The 26,726-nt window shown below is 36.9% G+C and overlaps 2 protein-coding genes across 2 annotated transcripts; both read right to left on the reverse strand.

The window, feature by feature from the left end:
* Window positions 1-7,724: 7,724 nt before the first annotated feature.
* Window positions 7,725-16,362, reverse strand: LOC139735758 (C-signal-like). Its single transcript, XM_071646509.1, has 5 exons — window positions 16,237-16,362; window positions 11,915-11,966; window positions 11,087-11,274; window positions 9,454-9,600; window positions 7,725-7,955 (listed from the first exon to the last, which is right to left on the reverse strand). The coding sequence occupies exons 1-5, from the start codon at window positions 16,360-16,362 to the stop codon at window positions 7,725-7,727; spliced, it is 744 nt and encodes a 247-aa protein (XP_071502610.1).
* A 2,567-nt stretch (window positions 16,363-18,929) lies between these two features.
* Window positions 18,930-26,050, reverse strand: LOC139735786 (C-signal-like). Its single transcript, XM_071646537.1, has 5 exons — window positions 25,925-26,050; window positions 23,525-23,576; window positions 22,453-22,640; window positions 21,218-21,364; window positions 18,930-20,589 (listed from the first exon to the last, which is right to left on the reverse strand). Exons 1-5 carry the CDS (start codon window positions 26,048-26,050, stop codon window positions 20,359-20,361), a joined length of 744 nt encoding a protein of 247 aa, XP_071502638.1. The 3' UTR covers window positions 18,930-20,358.
* Window positions 26,051-26,726: the final 676 nt, after the last annotated feature.

The raw sequence follows: 26,726 nt of genomic DNA on the forward strand, positions 1-26,726 counted from the left end.
CACTCTATTCGTCAGGGTCAATTAAGACTCTCAACCACAAACGTTGATGGATGAATGGGTTCGGATTCTTCTTTTTTTTTTAATTTGAAATCTACAAAAAGAAACACTCCTCTGTTACATTTGCAACTTTGGGGAGAGTTTCCACAAACTTTCATTTTGTCCATGTTTTTAATCTTTAACAGCCCCTCCCCTTCCCCATAGGCCTACTTATGGGTGTGTGATACCTCGTTCCTTGGTGTGTAAGTTGTAGCTCGTGATGGAGTTTTTATACTGTTTGTACTTGCAGTTTAGAAGGCCCTCAACATTTCTACTTAGTATTTCCGTGGTATGATGTTCTTTGATTATCTGCACACTCGCATTTTCATTTTTGCTTCCGTTATAAATGTTGGAAATGAAAAAAAAAATGAATGAAATGAAAAAAAAAATAAATGAATGAAATAAAAAAAAATAAATGAATGGAATGAATGACTACAAGGGAGATACAAAAGAGAGACTAACAACCTTCCTATATGGTAATCTTATATTTTTGTGCAAAGGGTTAGATGCAAGGTTGAGATAAGGGCATTCTCACCTCGAACAAAACGCAAATTTTACATACCATTCAATGTTTTCGACTCATGATGACTCTAATTCTATACCGGCATCAAGACTGAAGTAGAAATCTATACGGTGTCGTGAAAATAATGACACGAAACGCCGCTCATCACACATTCTTCTTATTTATGATTTTATACTCATGTTCCTATGAACACTTTGCAACGTCACTCATATACAATTCTGTCATTTCCTTCTCTCATTCGTTTCATATTGAACTTCCATGTCCCCATTACCATCTTACTTAGATCAAAATCTAGTCTTATAGGTAGGTCCTAGGCTCCAGCACACAGCTATGCGCCGACTATACTTATACGTATGATAGTACCGCTGTATTATTACACGTGCGTAATTTACACGCAAATTTCCGCGGTTATAGCTAGCAAACAAATTTTGTCGTTGAAGGATCCGTAATTATACAGTAGGCAGAACCAGCCAGGAACAACGACGAATCAAGAGATGAACTGAGACTGACATTATTTTATCCATTTTCCACACACTCACGGTACGAATCGGTTTTATTCGGACATTATCGCGAGTTTATATCCACAGTTACTATCTTATATAATTTTATGAGTATACAACGTCGGGTTACACACAGCTAATTATTGTCTTGCACATATAGACTGTGCACAGTTTATTATAGTGGCAGTCCTTGAGGAAGTCATTCAGCATAATTTTATGTAGGGCCTAATTGTTTGCAAATTTGGTAATGCAATATATTTTGGTAATGGAATTAATGTGGACATTTATTTTTCCTCCTTCGAATCATGTAGGCTACATTGTTTACATTTGTAATATGTGTATATTGATGTTTTCTAAGATATTACGGAATACAATTTAGATTCATGTATGAAATTATGTTGAAGGAAATAAATCAAACAAACAAACAAACAAACAAACAAACAAACTAAGTTTTGCAGTCACAAACGATTACCACGTAGGTCCTACACTATAGGGCGGAGAGGGCAGTGGTATACACTATAAAATTCACCATTTTGTTTTTATAGCAGACAAAGGAAGACTAAATCGATGTTGACATTTTCTAAGTTTGCTTTTCAGTGAAAGCTAATTTTATATTCATTTCCCTTCATCTTTCCATCTCCTTTTCGTGACTGAAAAAAAAAAATATATATATATATATATTCTGAAAAACAACATGGATTTCATCGGTTGTCAAGGAAATTGTAAATTAATAAGTTTGCATTTCTGGCTATTCAGCTGTGACGTAAACTCCATGGAGCATTGACTTGCAACATGAGGAAAAAACGGGAAAAGCGTTAAAAGTACTTTAAAAACCGCAAGGAAACAAGTTGACTTTCCAAAGATTCAGACTCAATATTCTTGGGAGGGGAAGGGGCACGGTTCGGTGTAAAAATGGCAGAGGTAAAAATGGCAGGGGTAAAAATGGCAGAGGTAAAAATGGCAGGGGTAAAAATGGCAGAGGTAAAAATGGCAGGGGTAAAAATGGCAGGGGTAAAAATGGCAGAGGTAAAAATGGCAGAGGTAAAAATGGCAGAGGTAAAAACGACAGAGGTAAAAATGGCAGAGGTAAAAATGACAGAGGTAAAAATGGCAGAGGTAAAAATGGCAGGGGTAAAAATGGCAGAGGTAAAAATGGCAGAGGTAAAAATGGCAGAGGTAAAAATGGCAGAGGTAAAAATGGCAGAGGTAAAAATGGCAGAGGTAAAAATGTCAGAAGTAAAAATGGCAGGGGTAAAAATGTCAGAGGTAAATGATTATGTCAGTGGTAAAAATGTCAGAGGTAAAGTTGTCAGTGGTCAAAATGCCAGAGATGAAAATGCCATTGATAAAAATTTTGTCGTTGAAATGCAAGAGGACGAGGTAAAAGTGACAGATTTTTTTCTTTATGTTTCTGACACCTTTCTCGCAATACGCGCTTTTCGTGCCTTCTGAAATAAAGCACGGGGGAGACCGGGGAGAAATGGGACACGGGGAGAAATATGGGACACTCATGTAACTTGAAAAATGTTTGGCCAGTCAACAATCCAATTATATCAGTGAAAAGATGAGCCTCGGTACACCTGAAAATAGACATATTAACCACTATACAGCTCTACAGGTATCTTGTCAGTAAAATATCAAACTTACTATAGATCTGGTAGGTCCTATACTATGTTAATAGGTATTTTAATACGTGTGCAAACTTCTGATGGATATAAAATTGCTTGATAACAGACATGCAGGTATGAAAAATTGGCAGGGATCTTTTACTGTTTCTGTTACCACTGGGAGAAATTTAATAGGGCAGTGTTACATTTCTCCCCGCGGCACATGTAAATCCTACTTTGGTCATGATGGTTATCCAATTTCTCTCCAGGTTGTCTCATTTCTCCCCGCTTGATGTCCCATTCCCCCAAAATTAGGGGTTAAACAAATCATTAATTACACGAAAATGTTTTATATATAAAGGGGTATCACTAAATACTCTTAGTGGGGCAGCTTAGCAAACCTATCGTGCATTTTGTGATACAAGCACCAAATTTGGCAGAAATGTACATTAACATATTGCAAACATTTTCAGATATTGGGCCACTTGGAATTCTCTCTTTATGTCCGCCATATTGGATTTCAAAATGGTCGCCATTTGAAATCTACAGTTGCGATTATCTCTGGGTCTAATGGTGCTATTGACCTGATTCTGGTGTGTTCCAGGATTTACGCCCATGCTTTGGGGCAACAGCTAAGATTGAAAGGCATCAAACATTTACATTTTTTCGCCTGCGGATTCGTTCAACAATGATTGAAAGAAATCCCATGGCAAACTATCGGTTTTTTCTCTCACTGAACAGTTTATTGCTAAAGTTCGTCTCCAGTTTTAATAGGCATAAGTTTGTAAAGTGACCACGAAGTGTTCATTAAACTTCGAGATATTTATTTTTGCGCCATGTAATAAAACATTTTGCAAGAGCTTGCTTATGTCTGCCGATACATCTGCTGTAGTTTGTTTTTTTGCGTTTTGTATTTTTACTTCTACATTATGTCGCGATCAGGCCTTGTGAGATAAATAGGCTCCTACTAAACCTGAATGTGAGAAAATAACATAGAACAAGTGAAAAATTAGCGGTTTGCTTCGACTATGTCTCCTTCACTTCTTTACACTAAACAGTTCAAAAAATGAAAAATGATGACAATATACTAGCTTGGACGTGAGCGGAATTCGTTTGTGTAAGAGTGTGTATGTGAGAGTATCTCTGCGTATAGAAGTATATGTTTATACCAAAAGTGGGTTCGTGCGTGTGCGTGTGTCTTGTCATGAGTGAATTGCAAGATATGTTACTGAATCCTTTATTTAGTAATAAAGATCTATTTTTGATGGGTGATTATAATGTAGATTTATTACAATGTGATGTGAATAATCAATGTAATGACTTTCTGAACTTGATGGAGGCCTTCTCGCTTATGCCCCTATAATAACTAAACCCAGTAGGATAACTGAAACTTCCTCTACTCTTATTGATAATATTTTTAGTAACTTACAACCATTCCCTACTGCTTGTATAATTATTTCTGATTTGTCAGACCACTTTCCTGTCTGTACAAAAGTGCCTCTCAAGAAGCATTATTTTATCAATCCAGAACGTAATAAGCTTATTCGGAAAAGCAGCCTGGATAATATTGCTCAACTTAGAGAAGCCTTAATTGAAACTGATTGGAGTCAAGTCTTAACTGATGAGAATGTTGAAAGTGCTTTTGATAATTTTTGGGATAAGTTTTTGTTGCTGTACAATAAATGCATACCATTGTGTCAAAGTACTGGTAAAAACCGTAAGAAAATTCCTAAAATGCCATGGATCACTAACTCATTATTAAGGTCAATTAATAGAAAAAATAAATTATATTATAAAAATGAAATATCAGGATCACAATCTGCGTATAGAAAGTATGCTGATTATAGAAACACTTTGACTTCTACTCTGCGCACAGCAAAGAAGAAGTATTATTCTGATCAGTTTCACTCAACTGTTAATAATATCAGAGACACATGGAAAGTTATTAGAAATATATTCAAACCCACTCAGAAAAAGTCAGATATACATGACATTAGAATTAATGGTGAACTAATTGAAAATGAAAATGTCATTGTTGATAAATTCAATGATATTTTTTTTTTGTAGTATTGGTCCCAATCTGTCAAGGGCAGTGCCTCACTGCGAGAAGATGTTTTCTGATTATTTACGGGAACCAAACCTAAGTAGTTTATTTTTAATCCCAACAAATGAAGAAGAACTTTTTAATGTTGTGAATTCCCTTAAAAAGAAGAAGAGCCCAGGTTATGACGGTATTTCAAATGATTTGATAAAGAATGTTATATTAGGGGTTGTTCAACCTCTTGTTCATATTTTTAATCTATCAATGAATGATGGTATTGTCCCTGTGAATATGAAAATAGCGAAGGTGATACCTATTTTTAAGAAAGGTGATCCCCAGTTATTGAGTAATTATCGTCCAATTTCTCTTTTATCCACTTTTTCCAAAATCCTTGAAAAACTTATATATGTCAGGACGGTGAAATTTTTTAATGTGAACCAAACCTTCTCCAATTTTCAATTTGGTTTTCGTGAAAAGCACACAACAAGTCATGCTATTTTACATTTTATTGATAAAATTTCTACGGCATTGGATAATCGCATGCACACAGTGGGTATTTTTCTGGATTACTCCAAGGCTTTCGACACTGTTGATCATACTATTCTATTACAGAAGTTATCTCATTACGGAGTAAGAGGGAAAGCCTTGGAGTGGTTCACAAGCTACTTATCTAACAGGAGGCAGTTTGTCTCACTGAATGATGCAAAATCGGGGTTACAAAATGTCACATGTGGAGTTCCACAAGGATCACTACTTGGACCACTATTATTTCTTATATATATTAATGATTTTCAATATTGCTCTGATGTATTCTCATTTATTTTATTTGCAGACGACTCATACATATTTTTATCACACAAGAATCCTCAGGTCCTTTTACAAACAGTTAATATTGAGCTAAGTAATATTATAACTTGGATTCATGCAAACAAACTGTCATTGAATTTTCAGAAGACCAATTATATGCTTTTTAGTAATTCTGTTAAGATACTACCAGGAAATGTTTTGTTTGGTGGAGTTGCGTTAGATAGAGTAAACTCAACAAAATTTCTTGGTCTGTATATTGATGACAAACTGAATTGGAAAATCCATGTGAATAACATTTGTAAGCTCTTATCACGAAATACTGGTGTTATATGCAAACTAAAAAGAGTTATTCCCAAAGAAATATTGTTTATCCTATATTCCACTTTAGTTCTTCCATATCTTAATTATGGTATAGTAGCGCGGGGTAATTCTTCAAAATCGCAAAATGAAAAGCTATTTTTGATCCAGAAGAGAGTTATAAGAATAATTTGTAATGTACATTTTCGTAGTCACACTAATGCTCTCTTTCATCAACATAAAATTCTGAAACTGTGGAAGATATCTATTTAATGCAGTTAGGGTCTCTAATGTATGATCTTAATGCAGGTGAACTCGCACTGGCACTAGCACAGCGTTTTAAGAAAAATAGTGATGTTCATAGATATAACACAAGGCAGGCTTCAGGTTTGCACTTAACCCGTGCAAGGACACAATTTACTCTTAAAACGCTAGTACATACTGGACCCAAGTTTTGGAATTCGCTTGATGCGAGCATTAAACATACAGTACTTCAAGTAAATCAGCCTTCAAACGTAGGCTTACGTCTCATTTTTTAAATACTTATTGTGTTGATTCGTGATGTTGTTAAAACAATGTTAACAATGTTAATGTCAATAACTGAGAGTAAGTCCTGTATGTTACATTACAGATGCATGTACTTTTATGTCAGACTTCCCTTAAAAAAAAAGAAAGAAAGTATCAATGTATAATATTATTGAAACCCAGTTGTCTTCTTGTCATGTTTTGTTTTGTTTTGTTATGTTTTGTTATGTTTTGTTTGTTTTGTTTTTTTGTTTTGTTTTGTTTTGTTTTGTTTTTGTTTTTGTTAAGTGTGTGTGTTTTTGTATGTATTTTATCGTCTCACATAACCTTTTTTTATCCTTCCTTTCCACCCCCTCCCTTCATTCCTACCCTTGTTTTATGTAAATAATCTCCCTTCACCCCATTACACATAGCCTCCCTTGTCTATTCCCTGTTTACGTTTGGAATTGTGTATTTTTTGTTATTTTTTTCCCACTACGTATACATATATATATATATACACAATGTATTTTTTTCTTTCTTTTATTCCTGAGGGACCTTGTCTCACAAGCTATGCTTCACTAAGGTCTCCTCGTTTGCCTCTCTCAAAATATTTGTTACCCTTTCTTTATCATTTCACATGTACATGTAATCATATACTTATGTATTTGCAAAAATTTTAGTATTAGTTGTTGTTCCTATATACTCTTGAAAGAAAGTGTCAATGTTATTGTTATTTTATTGTTATATTGCCTATTGTTGGAAGAAAGACAAATGAATAAATAAACTATAATAATAAACATAAACTTGTGTGTGCGTGATAACTTCATTGGGCGAAACAACGTAGGATTAAATGCTTAAGGGGTTTGCAGCATTGTTGGAACCCCCTTATAATAATAGATAACAGTAATAATAATAATAATAATAATAATGAATAACAAAAATAATTTCCCATAGGCCTACTAGGCTCTTAGCTGGTTTATCATTCCTCTGAACAGACACAATACGCCACTGCACTTGAATCAAACTCAGAATAATGAGAGTGCTCTAATCTTTTTAAAACATAGTTCAATAAACATTCTTCAAATCTGCAGTTTGGATATGATAATTCGATAAATACAGTTTGCTCTGGCTAGGTTATTATTCAAAACCTCTTCATACGTTTATCTCTGACGAAATCGCTCTCATTACTTCTAACATTTTACCTCTGCCATTTTTACCTCTGCCATTTTTACCCCTGCCATTTTTACCTCTGCCATTTTTACCTCTGCCATTTTTACCTCTGTCATTTTTACCTCTGCCATTTTTACCTGGCACCAGGGGGGGGGGGGTGGGGGTGGGGGGGGGGGGACTGACCCTTATTTGAATTGGGAACTTGTCAGCAGGAAAACGTTCCTTTTCGGAATTCATTAGTACGGACAGGTTTGAATGGGAAATTTGAGGTCAAGGAAAAGACCATTTTCCTTTTCGGAAGCTGCAGAGAAGATTCTCAGCATGGTGGAAACTGATTGCTCTGTAGTCACATCGGCGTTTGATCCTCCCATATCAGTCTGGACCCATCCTGGGTGCTGTGCCAAGACCAGGATCCGATCCCCTCTAAGTTCCACACTCAGACCCTTGGTTAACATGTTGACGGCAGCCTTAATTGGACACACAATTAATATCACAAACTAATAAGAAACATACACACTAAGAAATACGGGTTCAAGTTTGAACCCCAAAATTGTCGCTATACAACCACCCTATAGGGTGCAACTTTGCACCCAATAAGCAATTTGCACCCTTGGAGGTGCAATACGCTGAATTGTGAACCTGCAGGGGTGCGAATTTGCACCCTCATCTTTGTGCTAATCAAGGGTGCAAACAGGCACCATAAACATTAATACATTGTGAATTGAAAATTTGGACCACGAGCACCAAGGTTTTGCTCGTAAGATCAAATTTACACTCTGATGGATATGTCTGCATCTTTGTAGGTACGAATAAAAATATTAAGAGATTTAATCTATAATATTTCTACTTGCATGATAAGAGGAGCAATTGTGCACCCCAGGGTGCTGCTATAGAGACAAATATATTGTGTTGCAAATTTGAACCTTTCTTTTTTAGTGTGTATAAGAGAAGAATGTGCATAAATTTGGTTTAATCATTGTCATGTGATATCATATATCTATAAGGTGAAGCCGTTTTTTTTTAAAGAAAAGATATCTACACGTTTTCCAAGCAAAACAAACAAACCAACCCCAAAACAAAACAAAACAAAACAACTTTGTTCGATAGATAATTGCTACTGTTCATTATTGCGAATCTTCGAACGTTCATCAAAGTGATGGATTACTCGCTAGTATTTCACAGAATATAGGCCTCCTCGACTTTTATACAGTTATAACTCATAATAACTCACAATAATTATAGTAACAGATAATACTTATCTGTAGCTTTACCTCACAACAGCGTAATACAATTTGTAAATTTAAAAAAAAAATAAATCAAACATTTCGTTTCACGTTTTACTTGCATCACAGACCAGAGGAAGGACACTGCCCTCTCACTAACATCGACGTGGTTAGAGTTAATGAAGCACATTCCCTGCAAAGAAACGTTGAAAATGCTATTATTCGACTTAATTCTCGAAGTACAGTTCATGCGAAACCCGTGTAAGTCATAATGTACAATGTACATAACAGAGCCTACTGTTGTTATACTGTTGAACTATAAATCGAGGATAATAAGTGATGACACACATGAAAGAAATAATAATTTTCTCTGAAGAAGGTTTCATCGAGTAAGTTCATATTGGTAATCTCTGGACCACCTGCACTTCTCCAATGACAGTTTATTGGTCTTACCATTCATCTTTCAAATTGTCCGTGTTTCCTTTTCTTCTCAGAGTGTCGTTTATGTCGATGAGCTGTGACGAAGAGGAAATAATATTACTTCATATCTAGGGGTAAATTTTGGCATAGAGAAAACATGAGGGGGCTAAATTATGAACTTTCAAAATATGCCGACAATGGTGGGAGTATCCCCATAACGAAAATATCATGCATATTTCTCAACACCTTTGACCTTCTTCAGTTACTAGTATGCCAAGTTATGACGCCAATTTAATCTGGCTCGTCCACGCGCATCGATTACCTTGCTTTCCCTGTAACCTGCTAAGCCTCCTGTAGACTTAGATATGGAGCCCAGAATAGAGGAGATATTGATGATGGCTCCTCTCTCGAAACTGTAAGTCTGGATTTTACTACTCCGGGCAGCCTGCCGCAGCAGAGGAAGAAACACCTGTCAAGAATCGTGGACGGCAAAGAGAAGAAATTGAAGTTAGATACTGCTCCGTGTTTAAGTTTGACTTCAATGAATGTAGTAATGATAAAAGAAAACAAAAAACCCACTAAAAATGAATATGAAATAAGAATGTAGTCTGAATGATAGTCTGATTTTTTTTGTCAGCTTTATCATCATTTTAATGTTTTCATTTCTAAATCAATTGGTGAAAATTAGAGTGTGTAATTACTTCAAGATATTTAAAGCACAGTTTTCACAATACACGGACACATCAATACCATATGCCAGTTATTCATTAATGCGGTAGTGGTACGAAATTAATCAACATTCAAATCATTCATCCCATTAATCAATCAATTGATTGACCAATTAGTCAATCAATCAATCAACCAATCAACCTATCAATATACATCAACCGATATATCAGTTAGTCAGTCATTGAGTCGTTAAATCAATCAGTGAATCAATCCAATAATCTATCAATCACTTTTCAGTCTTTGAAATAATCAATCGGCTTATTGAACGAATAAACTAACAAATAAATCAGTTTTACAAACATTGATCAGCCTTTAAGCCACGGGGGGGGGGGGAGGTGATATTCCCTATGTTGATCTGCCACTTTTTATAAAACATGCATACAATTGTGACTGACTGGTTGATTGATTAATTGATTGATTCAATGAATGATTGATTGCTTGCTTGCTTGATCGATTGTATTGATTGAATGATCTGAGGATGCATTAATTTTGTACTTTTCTTCTTGACTGAGTGACTGGCATGTGGGTTCGATATGTCTGTGCATGATTTTGTGATAACTGTGCTTAAAACTGAGATCGTGATGTCGTTAATCAACCTTCCATAGCACAATGGAATAATGACAGAAAATCTCCAGAAAATTCCTAAACTATCATAACATAATCAAAACTGTGAGTAAAAGAGCAATTTGTTTGAATGAGAACACTATTTGGACTGCTGGCTGAACTTTCCATCTTCTTTCAATTTGGTGCAAGCCATTTTTTACACTCTGGACAAAGAGCGTCAGTGTTCAGCCAAGCGTGAAAAAAATTTGTTTTGTTGATTGCACTTGATACATGAGACTATTGGGTATCCATAAATATGGAAAAATCTTCCAAATATTTCGAAATGTACTTTAGAAGATTTTTTCAAAAGTGTGACTTTTTGATACGCCCTGTATATATATATATATATTTATATGTATATATACACACACACACATATATAATATATAGTATATATATATATATATATATATATATATATATATAGGCCTACATACATCAGGGCTCAACAAAAACTTTTTTTCTCTGGTGGCCCATGGGAAATAGGCCCACCGCTCGACTGTTCAATATTGAGCCCTTGATATTATTCGTACGGTATCTATACATGTATATACATAAGCGATCGTGTACTGTATGTGGAAACGTGACGTAGGCCTATATGACAAAAGGAAATCTATAGATACCTGGGTAACTCTAAGAAGACTAATCACATTGGCGTCCAGTACTTCTTCGAAACTCTCCCTGGACATCTCAGCGTAATCTTCCTGGTTCTTCACGCCTGCGTTGTTGATCAGGACGTTGAGACCCTTCTCGCCGACGACATTCGAGACCGCCTCCACAGCGAGCTGATAGGCGGACTCATTTCGGACATCTGGGTGTCACAGTCAATAGTTTTAAAAGGTATGCTCATCTTTATTTAAAAATTCATTAATCATTCATTGTTCTCCTGTTACTTTATGAAAGAAATTATTTTGTCGTAAAAATTAGTTGTAACATCAGTAAGTTTCATTTCATTTTAATTATATATATATATATATATATATATATATGTGTGTGTGTGTGTGTGTGTGTGTGTGTGTGTGTTTGTGTTATAAGACTATTGATTTAGATAAGTTATATATAGTAACATCTATTTTAGATGGGTTACCCTATCGATACATGCTAGACTGACGTGCTTTACGGGGTTCTTCAAAAACATAGTCATGATAGTGGAGTTGAACACCACGACAGAAACTTCAGACATTTCAACTCAAAATCAATGGATTCAATACAGTATCAATGTTAAAACTCATCTTTCGCATTTAAGTTAAAGAAGCACTATAAAGGCGCATCGTGAAACAACATCTCTTTACTCTTTGTGTCATTATTTCTTTTCTTTGTGAGGGAGAGGTCCCTAGCAAACAATCACAACCATAAGAACAGAATTGAACTAATATTCTATGGGCCTGCAAAATATTCGGCATTTGAGTTTTGATATAGAGGGCCAATCAACGGGAACGCCACGAACATACTTAATTCAATAACGCGAATGTTGTCATTAGCAGCGGCCAAGGTTAGCAGATCCTGAGAAATTATAAGAAACAGACAATGAAAGATTCATTAATGAGATTGGCAATTGGCTTGTAAGGTATTATTTTCACTGAATTACAGAAGATGAGCAAAGACTGTGCATGGTCGAGTCATGCATTGAACTTCCTGGGTTACATATTCCGCACTTGTTTCTTCCAATGATGACAGAAAACAAACCAACATTAATGCATACTTTACATAAAGACATGGCTACTACGATTCCACTGCTACTGCATCTCAACTATATCACCATTTCATCTTTTCAATTATCTTGATAGATTACTCTTTATGTTCATATATTGCGAAACGTTTCCCACAAAGGTCAATGGTTGTAATCTTTAGAAATGAAAAACACGAACTGACTAATAGTTGTATGAAATAAAGGACGTTGAAACGAGATATGTTCCCTTTGACATTGAATTGCAATTTGATGTAGACCTACTTTGTTTCAATGAACTTTACGGTGTTCAAGTGTTCTGAGCTGGTTATGAGGCATCACGCTATATATACACACTTTTCACCTGCACAATCCAAGCAAAGAAACTGACTACAACCCCTGGGAGCAACTTTTTTCACAGGGGTGCTGAACCCCTGACCCACCCGTTCGGTTGCCGGATCATACTAACAGCGTTTCAGTAAATGGGGGGGGGGGGGGGGGGGTGAAGAGAGGGGATGGGGACATCGAAACGAGGTGGGAAAGCCCTCCATCACACAAGGAAACTTTTCCACTCTTAGTGAAATTCAACACACTTTATGTGGTAAATTTTGAAATTCTTCAATCAAAAAAAAAAGTGAATACTCGTGGACTATGTTCATGGATGAATTGTTGAATGAGGTATCTGTTATCTCTTGATTCGTGTGTGTGTGTGTGTGTCTTCACTTTGTATAAGTGCATGGAAGGGGACCTACGGAGGAGGGTGTGGGAGGGGGTATCCCCCTCCCACACTGGAGAGATTTTGAATTTTCACACCTGAAATTCAGCGATCTGGTGCACACTTTTGGTGAAATTTCTGAAAAAGTGAAAAATAAATATTCACAGAAATGTGAATGACCATTAAATCCGGTTACAATCAACTCTTGTTCCGTGTGTGCGTCAACACTGCGAGGAGGTATCCCCTCCCACCCTGGAGAAATTTTGAATTTTCATTTCTGAAATTCAGCGATCTGGCACACATTTTTGGTGAGTTTTTTTCAAAAAGTATGAAAAATGAAATATTCACAGAAATGTGAATGACCAATAAATTGGGTTACAATCAACTCTTGTTCCGTGTGTGAGTCATCACTGTGAAATAACTGTTTGGAAGTTGATGAGGCGGGGATGGGAGGTGGCTCCATGCGACTGAGCTTTTGCATTTGTAGAATTTAATTACAACGATATGATGCACAGTCTTAGTGGACTATCCCCATATTTGTATCAGAGAATCGTTTGTTGGTCTTTACTTTGTATAAGTCCATGGAAGGGGACCTAAGGGAGGAAGGTTTTGGGAGGGCATACCCATCCCCTCCCACATAAGGGAGATTTTGGATTTTCAGACCTGAAATTCCGCGATCTGGTGCACACTTTTGGTGAAATAAAAAAAAAGTATGAAAGATAAATATTCACAGAAATGTAAATGTCCATCAAATCAGGGTATGATCAGCTCTTGTTCTGCGTGTGCGTCATCACTGTGTAATAACTGTATGGAAGTTGATGCGGCGAGGATGGGAGGGGTAGCCAGGCCCCTTCCACACGATTGAACTTTTACATTTTTAGAATTGAAATACAATGATCTGATGCACACTAATTGGTGGAATATTTCGAAACTTACTATCAGCGTTCGTGTGTGTGTGGATCTTCATTTTGTATAAGTTCATGGAAGGGGACATAAAGGGGGAGGGTGTGGGAGGGGGTATACCCCTCCCACACGAAGGAGATCGGTTGTTGGTCTTTACTTTGTATAAGTCCATGGAAGGGGACCTAAGGGGGGAAGGTTGTGGGAGGGAATATATCCCCTCCCACATAAGGGAGATTTTTGATTTCAGACCTGAAAATGAGTGGTCTGGTGCACACTTTTGGTGAAATTTTTAAAAAAGTATGAAAAATGAATATTCACAGAAATGTGAATGACCATTAAATCGGGGGTATAATCAGCTCTTGTTCTGCGTGTGCATCATCACTGAGTAATAAATGTATGGAAGTTGAGGAGGCGGGGTTGGGAGGGGTAGCCCCCTCTCACACGACGGAGCTTTTGCATTTTTAGAATTGAATACAATGTACAATAATCTGACGCAAAATCTAGGTGGAATATCTTGGAATTTGTATCGGACAAGTGTAGTGAGTCATCTATGGAGGGAGACCAAGTGGGGGAAGGATGTGGGAGGATGTATCCCCTTCCTACATGAGAGAGCTTTTGCATCTTTATGATTGTGATTCAAAGATGTGGAATTTCTGGCACACATTTTTGATTTAATATGTTATAATGTAGCCATATCATAATCAATGCAAGGGGTGCAGGCTAATACAGCAAGGGGGAGAGTTTTAGAAGGGGGTGTCCTCTAACCCCTCCCAATCGAGAGAGCCTTTGTATTTTAAGGATTGAAATGAAAATATATTGGTTCTACACAATTACAGTCATTTATGATGGAGCATTTGAAAAACTGTCAGACAAAGAAGCATAAGCATACTAAATGTAGTGGGGGGAATAGAGGTAAACTGAAAGAGAATATCCCCTTCCCACATTTTGGCACTTTTGGATGTGTTTAAATCAAAGTGACATATTTGGTGCGCACTTTTTGATGAAATATTCAGAAAGTGTCGATCTCAAAAGTCTACTAAGTGGATAGAAGTTGGCCTAACGGGGGAGGGGCATTTTACATTTTCAGAATTGAAATTAAATGATCTTGTGCACTTTTGGTGAAATATCTGGACAGTTTCTATGAAAAAAAAAGCAAGAAATGTTTCCGCATCGTGGGGATTTTTTTTTTTGGGGGGGGGGGGGATGGGGAGGGTGGGGGCAAAGTGATGTGTTTGCATAGCTCCCACCCAATATTTTTATTCCAGGATTGAGGCTATTTAATACGAGGAAACTGTGGCACTTTTAGAATCCAATTGACATTATTTCGCAAAAAAATTTTGGTGGAATTAGGGAAATTATCAATCCACAAAGTGTACTACTACTGCGTCTATGGAACGTATGGAGGGGATCTAAGCGGGAAAATGGTTAGGGCCTAAATGAAATGAGGATATTATATTCCCACACGAGGAAACTTTCACATTTTTTAAACTGAAATGGCAGATCTATTGATGAAAGAATCATTCAGAGATATGTCAATCTTATGGGAAAGGACCAAAGGGGGAGGATGTGGAAGAGGGTATAAACCCATTATATTTTCAGAATTGAACTGCAACAATGCTTTGCACAGTTTCGGTAAAATATTTGGACAGTTTTCCATCACAAAAAGCAAGAAAATCTCCGACATCCCGAAAATATTTGGGAGGGGCGTAATATCATGGCAACTGCCCCGCACCCCTACATACGAGGAAGCTTTTTCATTACTCTAGAATAGAAAGGGAAATATCGTGAGGGGGAATTTCCCTTCAATACGAGGGAGATTTCGCATTTCAGAATTGACTGGTGCACACTTTGTGTGAAGATTGGGACAGTGTCGAATAAAAAAAAAATCCACATCTTGGAAATTACTGGGGGGGGGGGGGGGCAAAATGATATGCTGCCCCCTCCATCGACGCTCTCCTGAAGTGGGTACCCTCCCCCTAAATGAGGGAACTTCTGCATTTTTAGATTTGAAATTCAGCAATCAAGTGAGCCCTTCAGGTAGCATATTAAAAAAAAATCAATAGAAAAGTAGGAAAAGCAAAATATCCAGGGACAATGAAAATGCTTTAATAGTGCTGTCTGCACTTATAAGCTTGTTCTGCGTGGGAGGGGGATACCCCTCCCACGCTATGGATATTTCACATTTTCAGAAGTGAAATTCAGCAATCTGATGCACACTTTAGGTGGGATATTTGGACAATTTTCTATAGAAAAAAAACAAGCAATTTTCCCTGTAAAAAGATATAAGTTGGGGGTGCAGAAGCACCCCCAACTTTTATTTTTCACAGGGGTGCTATGCCCCCCTGCTCAAAAAGTCAGGGGTGCTGCAGCACCCCCAGCACCCCCGGCTCCCAGGGGCTTGCAAAATGGCGGCGAAGAAATATTATGACTCGTGTAAATCATTTACAGTGTACATTCAAACGGCCATCGAAATTGTCGTTTAAAGTTACCCGTACTTCGTCTGGACGCCTGCAAGCAGCGAAGATGTGGGCTGGTCTTGGGTCACGTCCAGCAAGCTGGCGTACGAACTCCAGGCCAATACCCCTGTTAGCACTTGTAATAAGGATAGATACCATGGCGGCAGATAGAGCACGTTATAATATAAAATAGGTCGTAACTGTTGTGTATGATTGAATCTGGTGAGTGTCGCTGTCTGATTTCCTTTGTTAATAACGTTACAGTCTTACATTATGCACGTTATGCGAGGACACTGTTCTTAGTCACGCTTCTCAGGCACATTAAATGGATAGATTTCGGTTTCCGTGCTCGAACGCCGTTTTTAGGCCAAGGGTGAGCACGCGGATTGAAAGAAGTATAGGATCTGCAATGTTCGAAATAATATTATGATATGACGCCCACGCTCAACTAAATAATGTCAATAAAGTCGGAAGGTTGTTAAACAATAAAAGCAGAACAGTGCCTGTACTTATTAGAGTCTGTCTGAGAGATGCCGAGTCATTTTAGGCTTACAAAACCTAACCTCAGTCACGCTAACTTTCAATTTATCCATTTCTCTACATAATTATACAAAATATACCATCATATCATGAGAATTAGAAACGAAACTATCACAAAGAGAGAACCTGATTGACTTTACTTGACATTAGGCCTCTGATAAAGCAGCAACACGGACGATAAAACAATGAGAAAGGAAAACCAAAAAGCTTTGATAAGAGACAACCATACAAAACTGAGCGATGGAAATTTAGCAAAAGAATGAACATCCCATCAAATGTGGACATAGTCTTATATCCATGTCAGCTAAAAAAAAGAATGCAGAAACAGCAGAAACAACACACACGCACAAAATGGTATACCCTAAAAACGACATGGTAGATCAATTTTTAAAATGTCAATCATCCAACCTTTATGTAAATGCGAGAATTAACACGCAAAATGTTGGATGTATACCATTTCTGAAATGGTAGTTCAATATTTTGAGTGATAAATTAACATTTAACAAAGGTTGGAGGAATGACAACATTTCAAATATTGATTTTTAGATAAACGGTTTCTGTTTTAGAGTGATTTATGCATGCAATGTTACAAACACGACTTTCACTTTACCAATGTGCAGGATCGCCAGTAAGAATGCTATATGAACGTATGCGAACAAAATGCAAATAAGAGGATGTATGTGTGTGTAACGTAATGTAAAATGAGCTCAGATAGACAGACATGCAGACACACCCATTATCTATACATATACAACACACAGACAACTCACATATCTCATCTTACAATACAAAATTATCGTGATAATATATATATATATATATATATATATATATATATATATATATATATATATATACATACATATATATACATATATATATATATATATACATATATATATGGCCTATGTATGTATATATATATATATATATATATATATATATATATATATAATCGATTATATTATTCCAAAGATCACAGAGGCGTACATACGAGAATCAGCATCATCTCACTATATATATATATATATATATATATATATATACATATATATACATATATATATATATATATATATAAAAGAAGAAGAAGAAGAAGAAGAAGGAGAAGGAGTGTCGAGTACGCCATTTGTAGTTCCAACAAGACTTTTATTAACAAAATTTTCGACCCGCCTCGGGGCCTTGGTCAGTGTATGCAAACACTGAAACAAGCTGAGCAAGCAAGCTTTGTCTTTGAAGGATCCGTAAGAAGTAGGCAGAACCAGCCAGAAACAACGACCGAATCAAGAGACGAACTGAGACTGACATTATTTCAACCATTTACGACACACTCACTGTACGAATCGGTTTTATTCGGACGTTCGAAACATGACGAATGTGTAAGCTTGGGTCACTTGGGTCCAGAGCCTTCGAAGGCTCTGCTTGGTTCTATGCAACAGCGTCCTCTTGAATCTTAGGTAATACGTTTCCCTTCAACGGACACTGAAACCAAAGTACCCATCGTATGTGGATTGAGAGAATGCAGCAATAATTATAAAAGAACACATTAGCGAAGTTTGAGGAAAACCGGAAAATTCGTTCAAAAGTTATGAATTTTTAAAGTCTTGGTGCAGCCATCACCGGACGATCGAGAGGACAACAGTTTTGTGACGTCATGCATGAACAGCGATATGAAGAAAATATAATGTACATGTACAAAGAAAATTAAGATATTTTCACTTTCCTTTCATAATGAAAGAGCATTTGACTTTTACACTTCTTTACAAAAGCAGGGGGATGATATTGCTCTTAAGATTATGTCAGTAACAAGTCGAAGGAACGTGAACACTTTTCATATAAAATATGACAATATGCGAAATTTTCTGAACAAGTTGCTTTAGGCATTGTACACACCGACAGCACGAACTACATGTACATAGGCCTAATAGTTTTCTTATCCAGCAATGGCTGCACCGACAATTTGATAATTCATAATTTTTGAACGGATAATGTGCACATTTCCTCCAACTTTGTGTATGTATTCTATAATAATGTTGCTGATTAAACACACAATCCACACGTGTTCGGTATCACTCCCCTTTATTGTAATGACTATTATATCATTCGATAAACTTCACGCCTGCACCTGGAGATTTCTAAATTTACTCTTTCACATGGCTACCTTATGTAAGGGGGGCATTTCATGAAGCAGTTTGGTCGGATATTTTTCCGACAAACTGGTACAAGCTACTGAAATCCTTGCATCTAATTGGCTGAGAGCAAATTTGTCCGACAACTTTGTCGGACAAAATGCTTCATAAGATGCCCCCCAGGTCTGAAGCATTTAGCTGCGTGTGAGCATGCGCACACACGGCACCTCCACAGACGCGGCTTGGCACCGAAAAATAAAGATGCCCACAATAGGACACTTTGCACTGCATTTGGTTTATGGACTCTAACCGGAGACCTGAAGATTGGTCTATCTTGAACCCAATTCTTAACTCTCTTTTACTCGTCGGTGTCTTGTTAAGAGTCAATGTATATCTATGAGAGTTAGTGTTCAACATAGACCTTTGCTACAAACAAAGTTACCAGAATGAGTTTTGAATATCATTCTGATCATTGCATGCTTTCCTATAAAATGAGCGCACGTATCGCAAGATATTATATTGTTCTAATTTCTATTTCCGTCTTTCATTATCTGAGTAATCGCCAAATCAAATATCATGTCACTCTGTGAAAGGTAATTTCAAGCATGTAAAATCATTATCATGAATATATCCTTGCTTGTCTTCTTCATCACATTCGTTGTAATTTTAAAAGTTCATGGGCACACCGAGCAAATGCCACCTTTGATAATATCTATTATAGAAGGCATCTATACAGCACCTTCTTTTATTCTATGTATTTGAGAAGTACGTATTATAAACACTGTTGCCAATCTTATAATTTCATGACGTGCGGTGTGCAGAATTTCACTTTCAATACACGCAATACCATAATGATCTGGCAGGACATTATGAGCTTTTATCCATTACATACACATTATAATGTTTCAATCATAAACACTCGGGTTACATACCGGCAATGATATTCTCCTTTTTAAAGGTCTTTCTTGCTTGGTAGCCAGAGATTTACAGTCGATCACTCTGTTACAAAAGATTACCACGTATATGGCGGGTGGTGGTATACATACTATCTTTATTCACTATTTTATCTCTCTTTTTTTTTCTTTACAGACAGAAGACGACCAACTTGATTAACTGTTTTCAAAGTTTGCTTTTCAATGAAAGCAAAGTTTACATTTAGCTCCTTTCATATTTCCATCTCCTGTTATTAGATTAAATAATCTTCTCAAAAACAGTTTCGAGGCCCTCGAGTATAACCATTGTGAATAAATGTTCTCGGTATTGCAGGCTATTAGCTGTGATAAAAACTCCATTAAGCATTTTTTGTAAAAATGAAAAAGGACGGAAATAAAAAAATAAAAAACACAAGGATTCCCGCCAATCTCCAAGGGTTCCGTCATGGGATTCTGTTGGGGGGAGGCACAAGAGAGAAAGTGGAAGCATTGACTCTTGAATTTGCAAAGTAACTTATCGACATGAATAAAAAAGAGTTCCTTTTCGGAATCTATTAGTATGGACAGATTTGCATGGGAAATTTGAGGTCGAGGAAAAGACCGTTTTCATTCTCGGAAGCCGCAGAGAAGATTCTCAGCATGGTGGAAACTGATTGCTCTGTAGTCACATCGGCGTTTGACCCTCCCATCTCAGTCTGGACCCATCCTGGGTGCTGTGCCAAGACCAGGATCCGATCTTTTTTGAGTTCCACACTCAGCCCCTTGCTGATCATGTTGACTGCAACCTTTAGACATACATGAAATATCGCAAACCATCAGACACAAATCATACGAGAGAAGAAACGGCATACACTGACTGTGGTATATATTATAACTGCCATAATATTATATTCAAATTCAAATTCAAATTCAAACTTATTTTCATTTCCATCAAATAAACAGAGAAAATTATATACAATGTATAAACAGAACATATCTATGATAATTGCAAAAAACTTAAATTAACAAAGTACATGTGATAATGAGTAACAAATGAAGAAACATACTTGTATTTCTTGTTTTATTACAGTATATACATGATACATAGTACAAATTAAGTAAGGATGGGAATGGAAATGGAGGGTAACACTAAAAATCAGAGTTTGTACGATACAATGTAATATGGGGCCCACATTTGATTATTATAATTTTATGTAATGTAATGTTAGACCAAGCATTTTTCAAGGTTTTCAGGGAAAGTCTTTTGGATAGGTGTGCTACTAGTTATTTATAGGGTTGTAAGGTAATGTCTCAAAACAAGGAAAGGACTGAGATTGATTGCTTTATATTTCCGAACACATTCGACTTTCTTTGGTTATACCAAGGCATTAATGACGCCAGTTTAATCTGGCTTCGTCCATGCGTCGTGGTTACCTTGCTTTCCCTGTAACCTGCTAAGCCACCTGTTGACTTCGATATGGAGGCCAGAATAGAGGACATATTGATAATGGCTCCTCTCTCGAAACTGTAAGTCTGGATTTTACTACTCCGGGCAGCCTGCCGCAGCAGAGGAAGAAACACCTGTCAAGAATCGTAGACAGCAAAGAGAAGAAATTGAAGTTAAATGCCGCTCCGTGTAATTAAGTTTGACATTTTCTGAAACGTTTGTTACCCTTAAATTTGGATATGAAATATATGGTTATCGAATTTGTAATTGCCATGTTCTTAAAAATTTCACAGCACTTTATATTGGTCGCAAAAATGTGAAACACATATCTTTAATTGAAGATGATGCGATGCATTCATCGCCTCACAGCTTTCCGGTTAGTTTGTATATGAAAAAAAAAACAACCAAAATGTCATGATCTCTCAGACTGCCTAGATCCTATACAAGTGGATAATGGTAACTGGGGTAGACGCATACTTATTATATTGTTCTCTGGTGACTAAAATCTTTGAAGTTGAACTTTTGATGGTCCGAAATAAAAAGAAACATAAAAAGTTCATTTTCAATTTTTAGCTGCCCAATCGGGCCACCAAAAGAGAGCCTTTCTGGAAATTTGGGAGCCCGGCATAAAATTTTAGTGACTTAATTTGGACCACCGGGTCACCGCTATAAATGTCGAGCCCTGTTATGAGGAATATTAATGCGTCGTTCATGAAAATAATAATAATAGTTGATATTTTAAGAGCGCCTTTTTCACCGGATACAAAGCGCTATGAGATGTCATTCCTAGTCGCTACAAGAGATTTATACAAATTAGAAGGCAGTAACATTACAAGTTCCTGCGCATATAGGATACAGGTATGCCAACATTTCCACATCAAAATCAGGGAGATTCCACATAGCAATCATAGGGGAGGTATCTATGTGTTACATGCATGTCAGTGGGCGAAAATATTTCCCAACTCAGGGAGATTTTAATATTCTCTTATTCAGACATGAACAGATTTTGACATTTTCAGGGAGACTCATGCAGAATCAGAGACACTTGGTAGCTCGTGCCGGATATCAAAATAAGTATAAACAGGTCTTCAAATTTTGTTTGAAGTGATCCAGTGTTGGTGATGATTTCAGAAGAGGAGGGAGCTTATTCCATCTGGGAGCACTATAGAGAGGAGATCAAAAGCTGCATCGCCAGCTAGTTTGTTTGTTAGGCATCATTTACCTGAGTAACTCTAATGAGACTTATCACGTTGACGTCCATTACGGCTGTGAGACTCTCCCTAGTGGCATCTGCGTAGCCCTCCTTGTTGTTCACGCCTGCGTTGTTGATCAGGACGTTGAGACCCTTTTCGCCGACGACACTCGAGACCGCCTCCACAGCGGGCTGATAGGTGGCTTCATTCTGGACATCTGGGTGTCACGGTCAGCATTTGAAAGGGATATGTTCATCTTTAAATCAATCAATCATTACGTATTATAAAATACTCTTTAGAATCTCTGCAATCTGATTGGTCAATAATCATTGTCATGCGTTGATTTTTACTGATCCACACCGTGTCATATGCGTCCGGTAAAATCCGAACGCATGGCTCAGGTCTTACCGGACGCATAATGGGGAAAATGGCTGTATTATCATGAATCTACGGGCCCATTTTATAGCACAATGATGCACAACCATATTTCGTGGATCAGTGAAAATTGGATGCTCTCGTTTAACTTTGGAACAGTCTGAAACCCACTCGCAATGCTCGTGTGTTTTAACAGTTCCAAAGTTAAACTCGCGCATCCAATTCTCACCGATCCACTCTGTCCTGTGCATCATTACTTTGTATAATAGCGCTCTTTAAAACTGTACAAGACAGTTTCTTGGTTCTATTGTATGATGAATATTGTTACCGTTCAAACTACATGTTCAAGTGTTAATTGTATATAATTTCATGTAAGAGAGGTCTGTAACTTTGGTTCGGAATGACATACGACGGGGTCCTTATCAAATACCATGAAAGGTGTTTAACACCACTCAAATTTCTGTTCAGTAGTGAATCTACCATCTGTAATCTGCATTGTCGAGCACGCTTTTCAATCGAAGTTAAAAAGAAAAACACTATAGCTTAAGGCTTAATTTACGTCTCTGTACAGTATAAGATATTCCCATGTTAGTTTCATGTTGATGTTTGAGAGGGGTAAAAGCTTTGCATTTAATCAAAAGCTTGTGAAGATAATATCTCAAATAACATTTTCTATATTCCGCCTTCGTTTGTAGTCAAAGAGCCAGGATGAACTCTGAAACATACCTAATCCAATAACGTGAACGTTTTCGTTACTCGCGGCCAAGGTTTGAAGATCCTGAAAAAAAAAAGTGAGAAGGGGGCAATCAAAGATGTATCAAGGATCGGTAAATTAGAAAATTGTAAATTTGTTTAAAAGCTACCATTTTCACTTTAAAGGTCCAGTTTACCTTTGGGAGCAGTGATTTCAAAAACGTTCAAGAAATGACATTTGATGCATATGTGTAGGTCTGTTGTATCACAAAACATCCTACCATATAAAATTTTCTCAGTAAAGCCTAAAATATAAAGAGATATCAGTTTTTTCTCAATAAACCGTAACTGTAGACGGTACAGTCTGGAAACATTCTTATTATAACTATTGTTCACATCTTGCGTATTTAACAACACTTAACATTGATTATACAGATTTAACTTTTTACAGTGGTTGTTTCTAGCCGTAACTCACATTCTAGAACTATTTTGAAGCACTAATGCTGGGTTTTTGTTCCATCAGCAAATGGTAAATTATGCCTTTAAGTCACTGTTTACCATTGGGAGCAGTGATTTAAATATTTTTGAATTATATCCCAATAATACATTAGCATAGTTAATTTGTATCACAAAACATACTACCACATAAAAAAAGAAATAGCAATAAAGCCGCAAGCATAAGGAGATATCACCAATTTTCTCAATAAACCATAAAATACTGTAGATGTTTTGATCTAGAGATGATTTTAATAAAACTTGCGTTTTATTAAAATTTGTATTCAACAGTACTTAACGTTGATTATACTAGTTAACATTTCTAAGTTTGTTGGTTTCTCAAATATCCCTATCACTCATATTTTAGAACCATTTTGAAGCACTAAATTTGTTTTTCTTCTGCAAATGACAATAATAGTGGGTTTTGTATAATTATATGCAAAGATTTGGTACATTGAAACTCGTGCAGAATATTATATGTCATTCATAAACTTTCCTGTGATGTGTTCCACCTGCATGTATGTTATACAATGACTGGAGAAAACCCACACCGATGCATATACAGTGGACTGCCGTTATAATGAAGTCCTTTGGACCGGCAGTGGTTACATCAATTTATTCTTTTTTTAATAACCGAACAAATAAACAATGAAAAAAAAAATAGAGAGCTGATAATGTTGGGGCATGAATTTTTACTTCGTTGTAGCTGGAATTTCGTTTATGATAACCGTGTTCGTTGTAACGGGAATGCACTGTACTATAAAAAACATGACAATTATTATATCATCACTGGTTTGCAGATCTCATTTCATACTCCGTCATCTTCACAGACGATTATGCATATAAACAACTCCGCACCTGTTATTTCTACCTTTCTTTTTACACATAAATTCAACTCAAAATCAGTGAACAAAGTTGTTAAGTTTTGTTTGGATCTTCAGGTTGAATCAGGTATATAAGTGATTAACTAAAACTTTCATGTATGACATTATGATAAAAGAACATATAAAGAAAAAGCAGGTAATACATTAAATTCATATTCCACTTAACGTACATGCGTGTATCACCTGAAGTTAAAAACAAATTCAAAAGCAGCTCCACATATATCAGAAGCGCATGGGACGTATACATCATCGTAAGCAAACGCTGGCATGGGTATTATATGCATGCAACAGATCTTTTCTTCTTCTTCTTCCGTCAGGTATCTGTTCACTGCAAAAGAATTCCTTCATTTCTATCAGTGATAAGAATTGAGCGTCTTCACTATACTCTTATCTCTGTTTTATTTTTAGAGTGGGGAAGAGATAATTATCAACCTCAAAGACAAAATAGACCATGTTTTTATACACAGAATTAGAAACTGCATGCTTCGATAAAACGACGGTACTGTAATATACTTGGGTATACCTCCCTGATCTGTTGATTTAAGACCATTATACGTGCAGATATTAACATCTATGAGTGATAGTTGCTGCATAATGGTCATGCAGCGTATGAATCTCACACTGGATTTCATCGTCGAAAGCAGTAGACAAGCTAAAAAAAAATAGGTCCACAATCATCGATCAAATATATGACAAACCGAAAGAGAAGTATAATACTGGATACGTTTTGTATTAGCTCTTCGTCCCCTTAACCCCACCCCCAGCCCCCGACAGACAGAGAAACAGACAAACAGACGGACAGAGACGGAGACAGATTCAAAGACAGACATACAGACACACATACAGATATGTACATGTATACCACAATACTGCACGTTTTCACATCCACACAAGGAAATTCTGTGTTTGCAGCGACCTGTACATGTCCAAAGCAACTGTACTACACGTGTATATTATTCCCAAGCAAACAGATTTGACTACAAAATGGCGACGAAGAACTATGAATTATGGAAATAATTTATATCCAAACAGTTATCGAAATTGTTATTTCTACCTTTGCCTTCTCTGGACTCCTGCAAGCAGCGAAGATGTGGGCTGGTCTTGGGTCACGTCCAGCAAGCTGGCGTACGAACTCCAGACCAATGCCCCTGTTCGCACCCGAGATAAATATAGATGCCATGGTCGTTTTTCTCAAACCAGCTTTATAGGTCATGTGTATAATATGCGGTAGATTGAAACGGTAGTGTACAAATGAGGCTGGTGTGTATTGCTCAAATGCTATCGCTATCTAGTCTGCTTTGTTGGAGCAGGGTGTTGGCCCGCATCAGTTGTATGACCATGCATAATTTTTATGTGTACTTTGGTCACGCTCCTCATGCATACTGAATAGATCTTGTTAGCTTTTTATCACAATGTCATGTATTTTGTTATGTGGTCTCCACCCTCGAATGCCGTTTTGAGGGTTCTGTTAAACACCCGGGTTTGTTAACAGGAAATGATACAAGTTGGATGTCCATGTTTGATATATCATACAATGCACACTGCACACGATCTAGTAGACAGGTCAAAGGGTCATCATAAGTACATTTGTATAACTATCATATCTTACATGTATGTGGGCCGGCCAGTGCCTCTCGATTATGCCGAGTCACTGAACATCCCCATGATAGTGTAGTATTGGATGAGGTGCGGATACAGCCATTACTTTTTGCGAGATACTGTGGGCCTAAGAAACTACTTTCTAAAATATTGAAGAGGATCACAATTCTGAGAGGAATATGTTATTCAAAATTTATTGGATGAAAATCAGTTTCGAAATTATGGCTGTATGAGATGTTCAAACAGTACATGTAATA

The sequence above is a fragment of the Diadema antillarum genome, unplaced genomic scaffold (assembly GCF_040938485.1).
Source record: "Diadema antillarum isolate AM-2024a unplaced genomic scaffold, OU_Dant_1.0 seq00000597_RagTag, whole genome shotgun sequence".
In the NCBI taxonomy this organism is placed as follows: Eukaryota; Metazoa; Echinodermata; class Echinoidea; order Diadematoida; family Diadematidae; genus Diadema; species Diadema antillarum.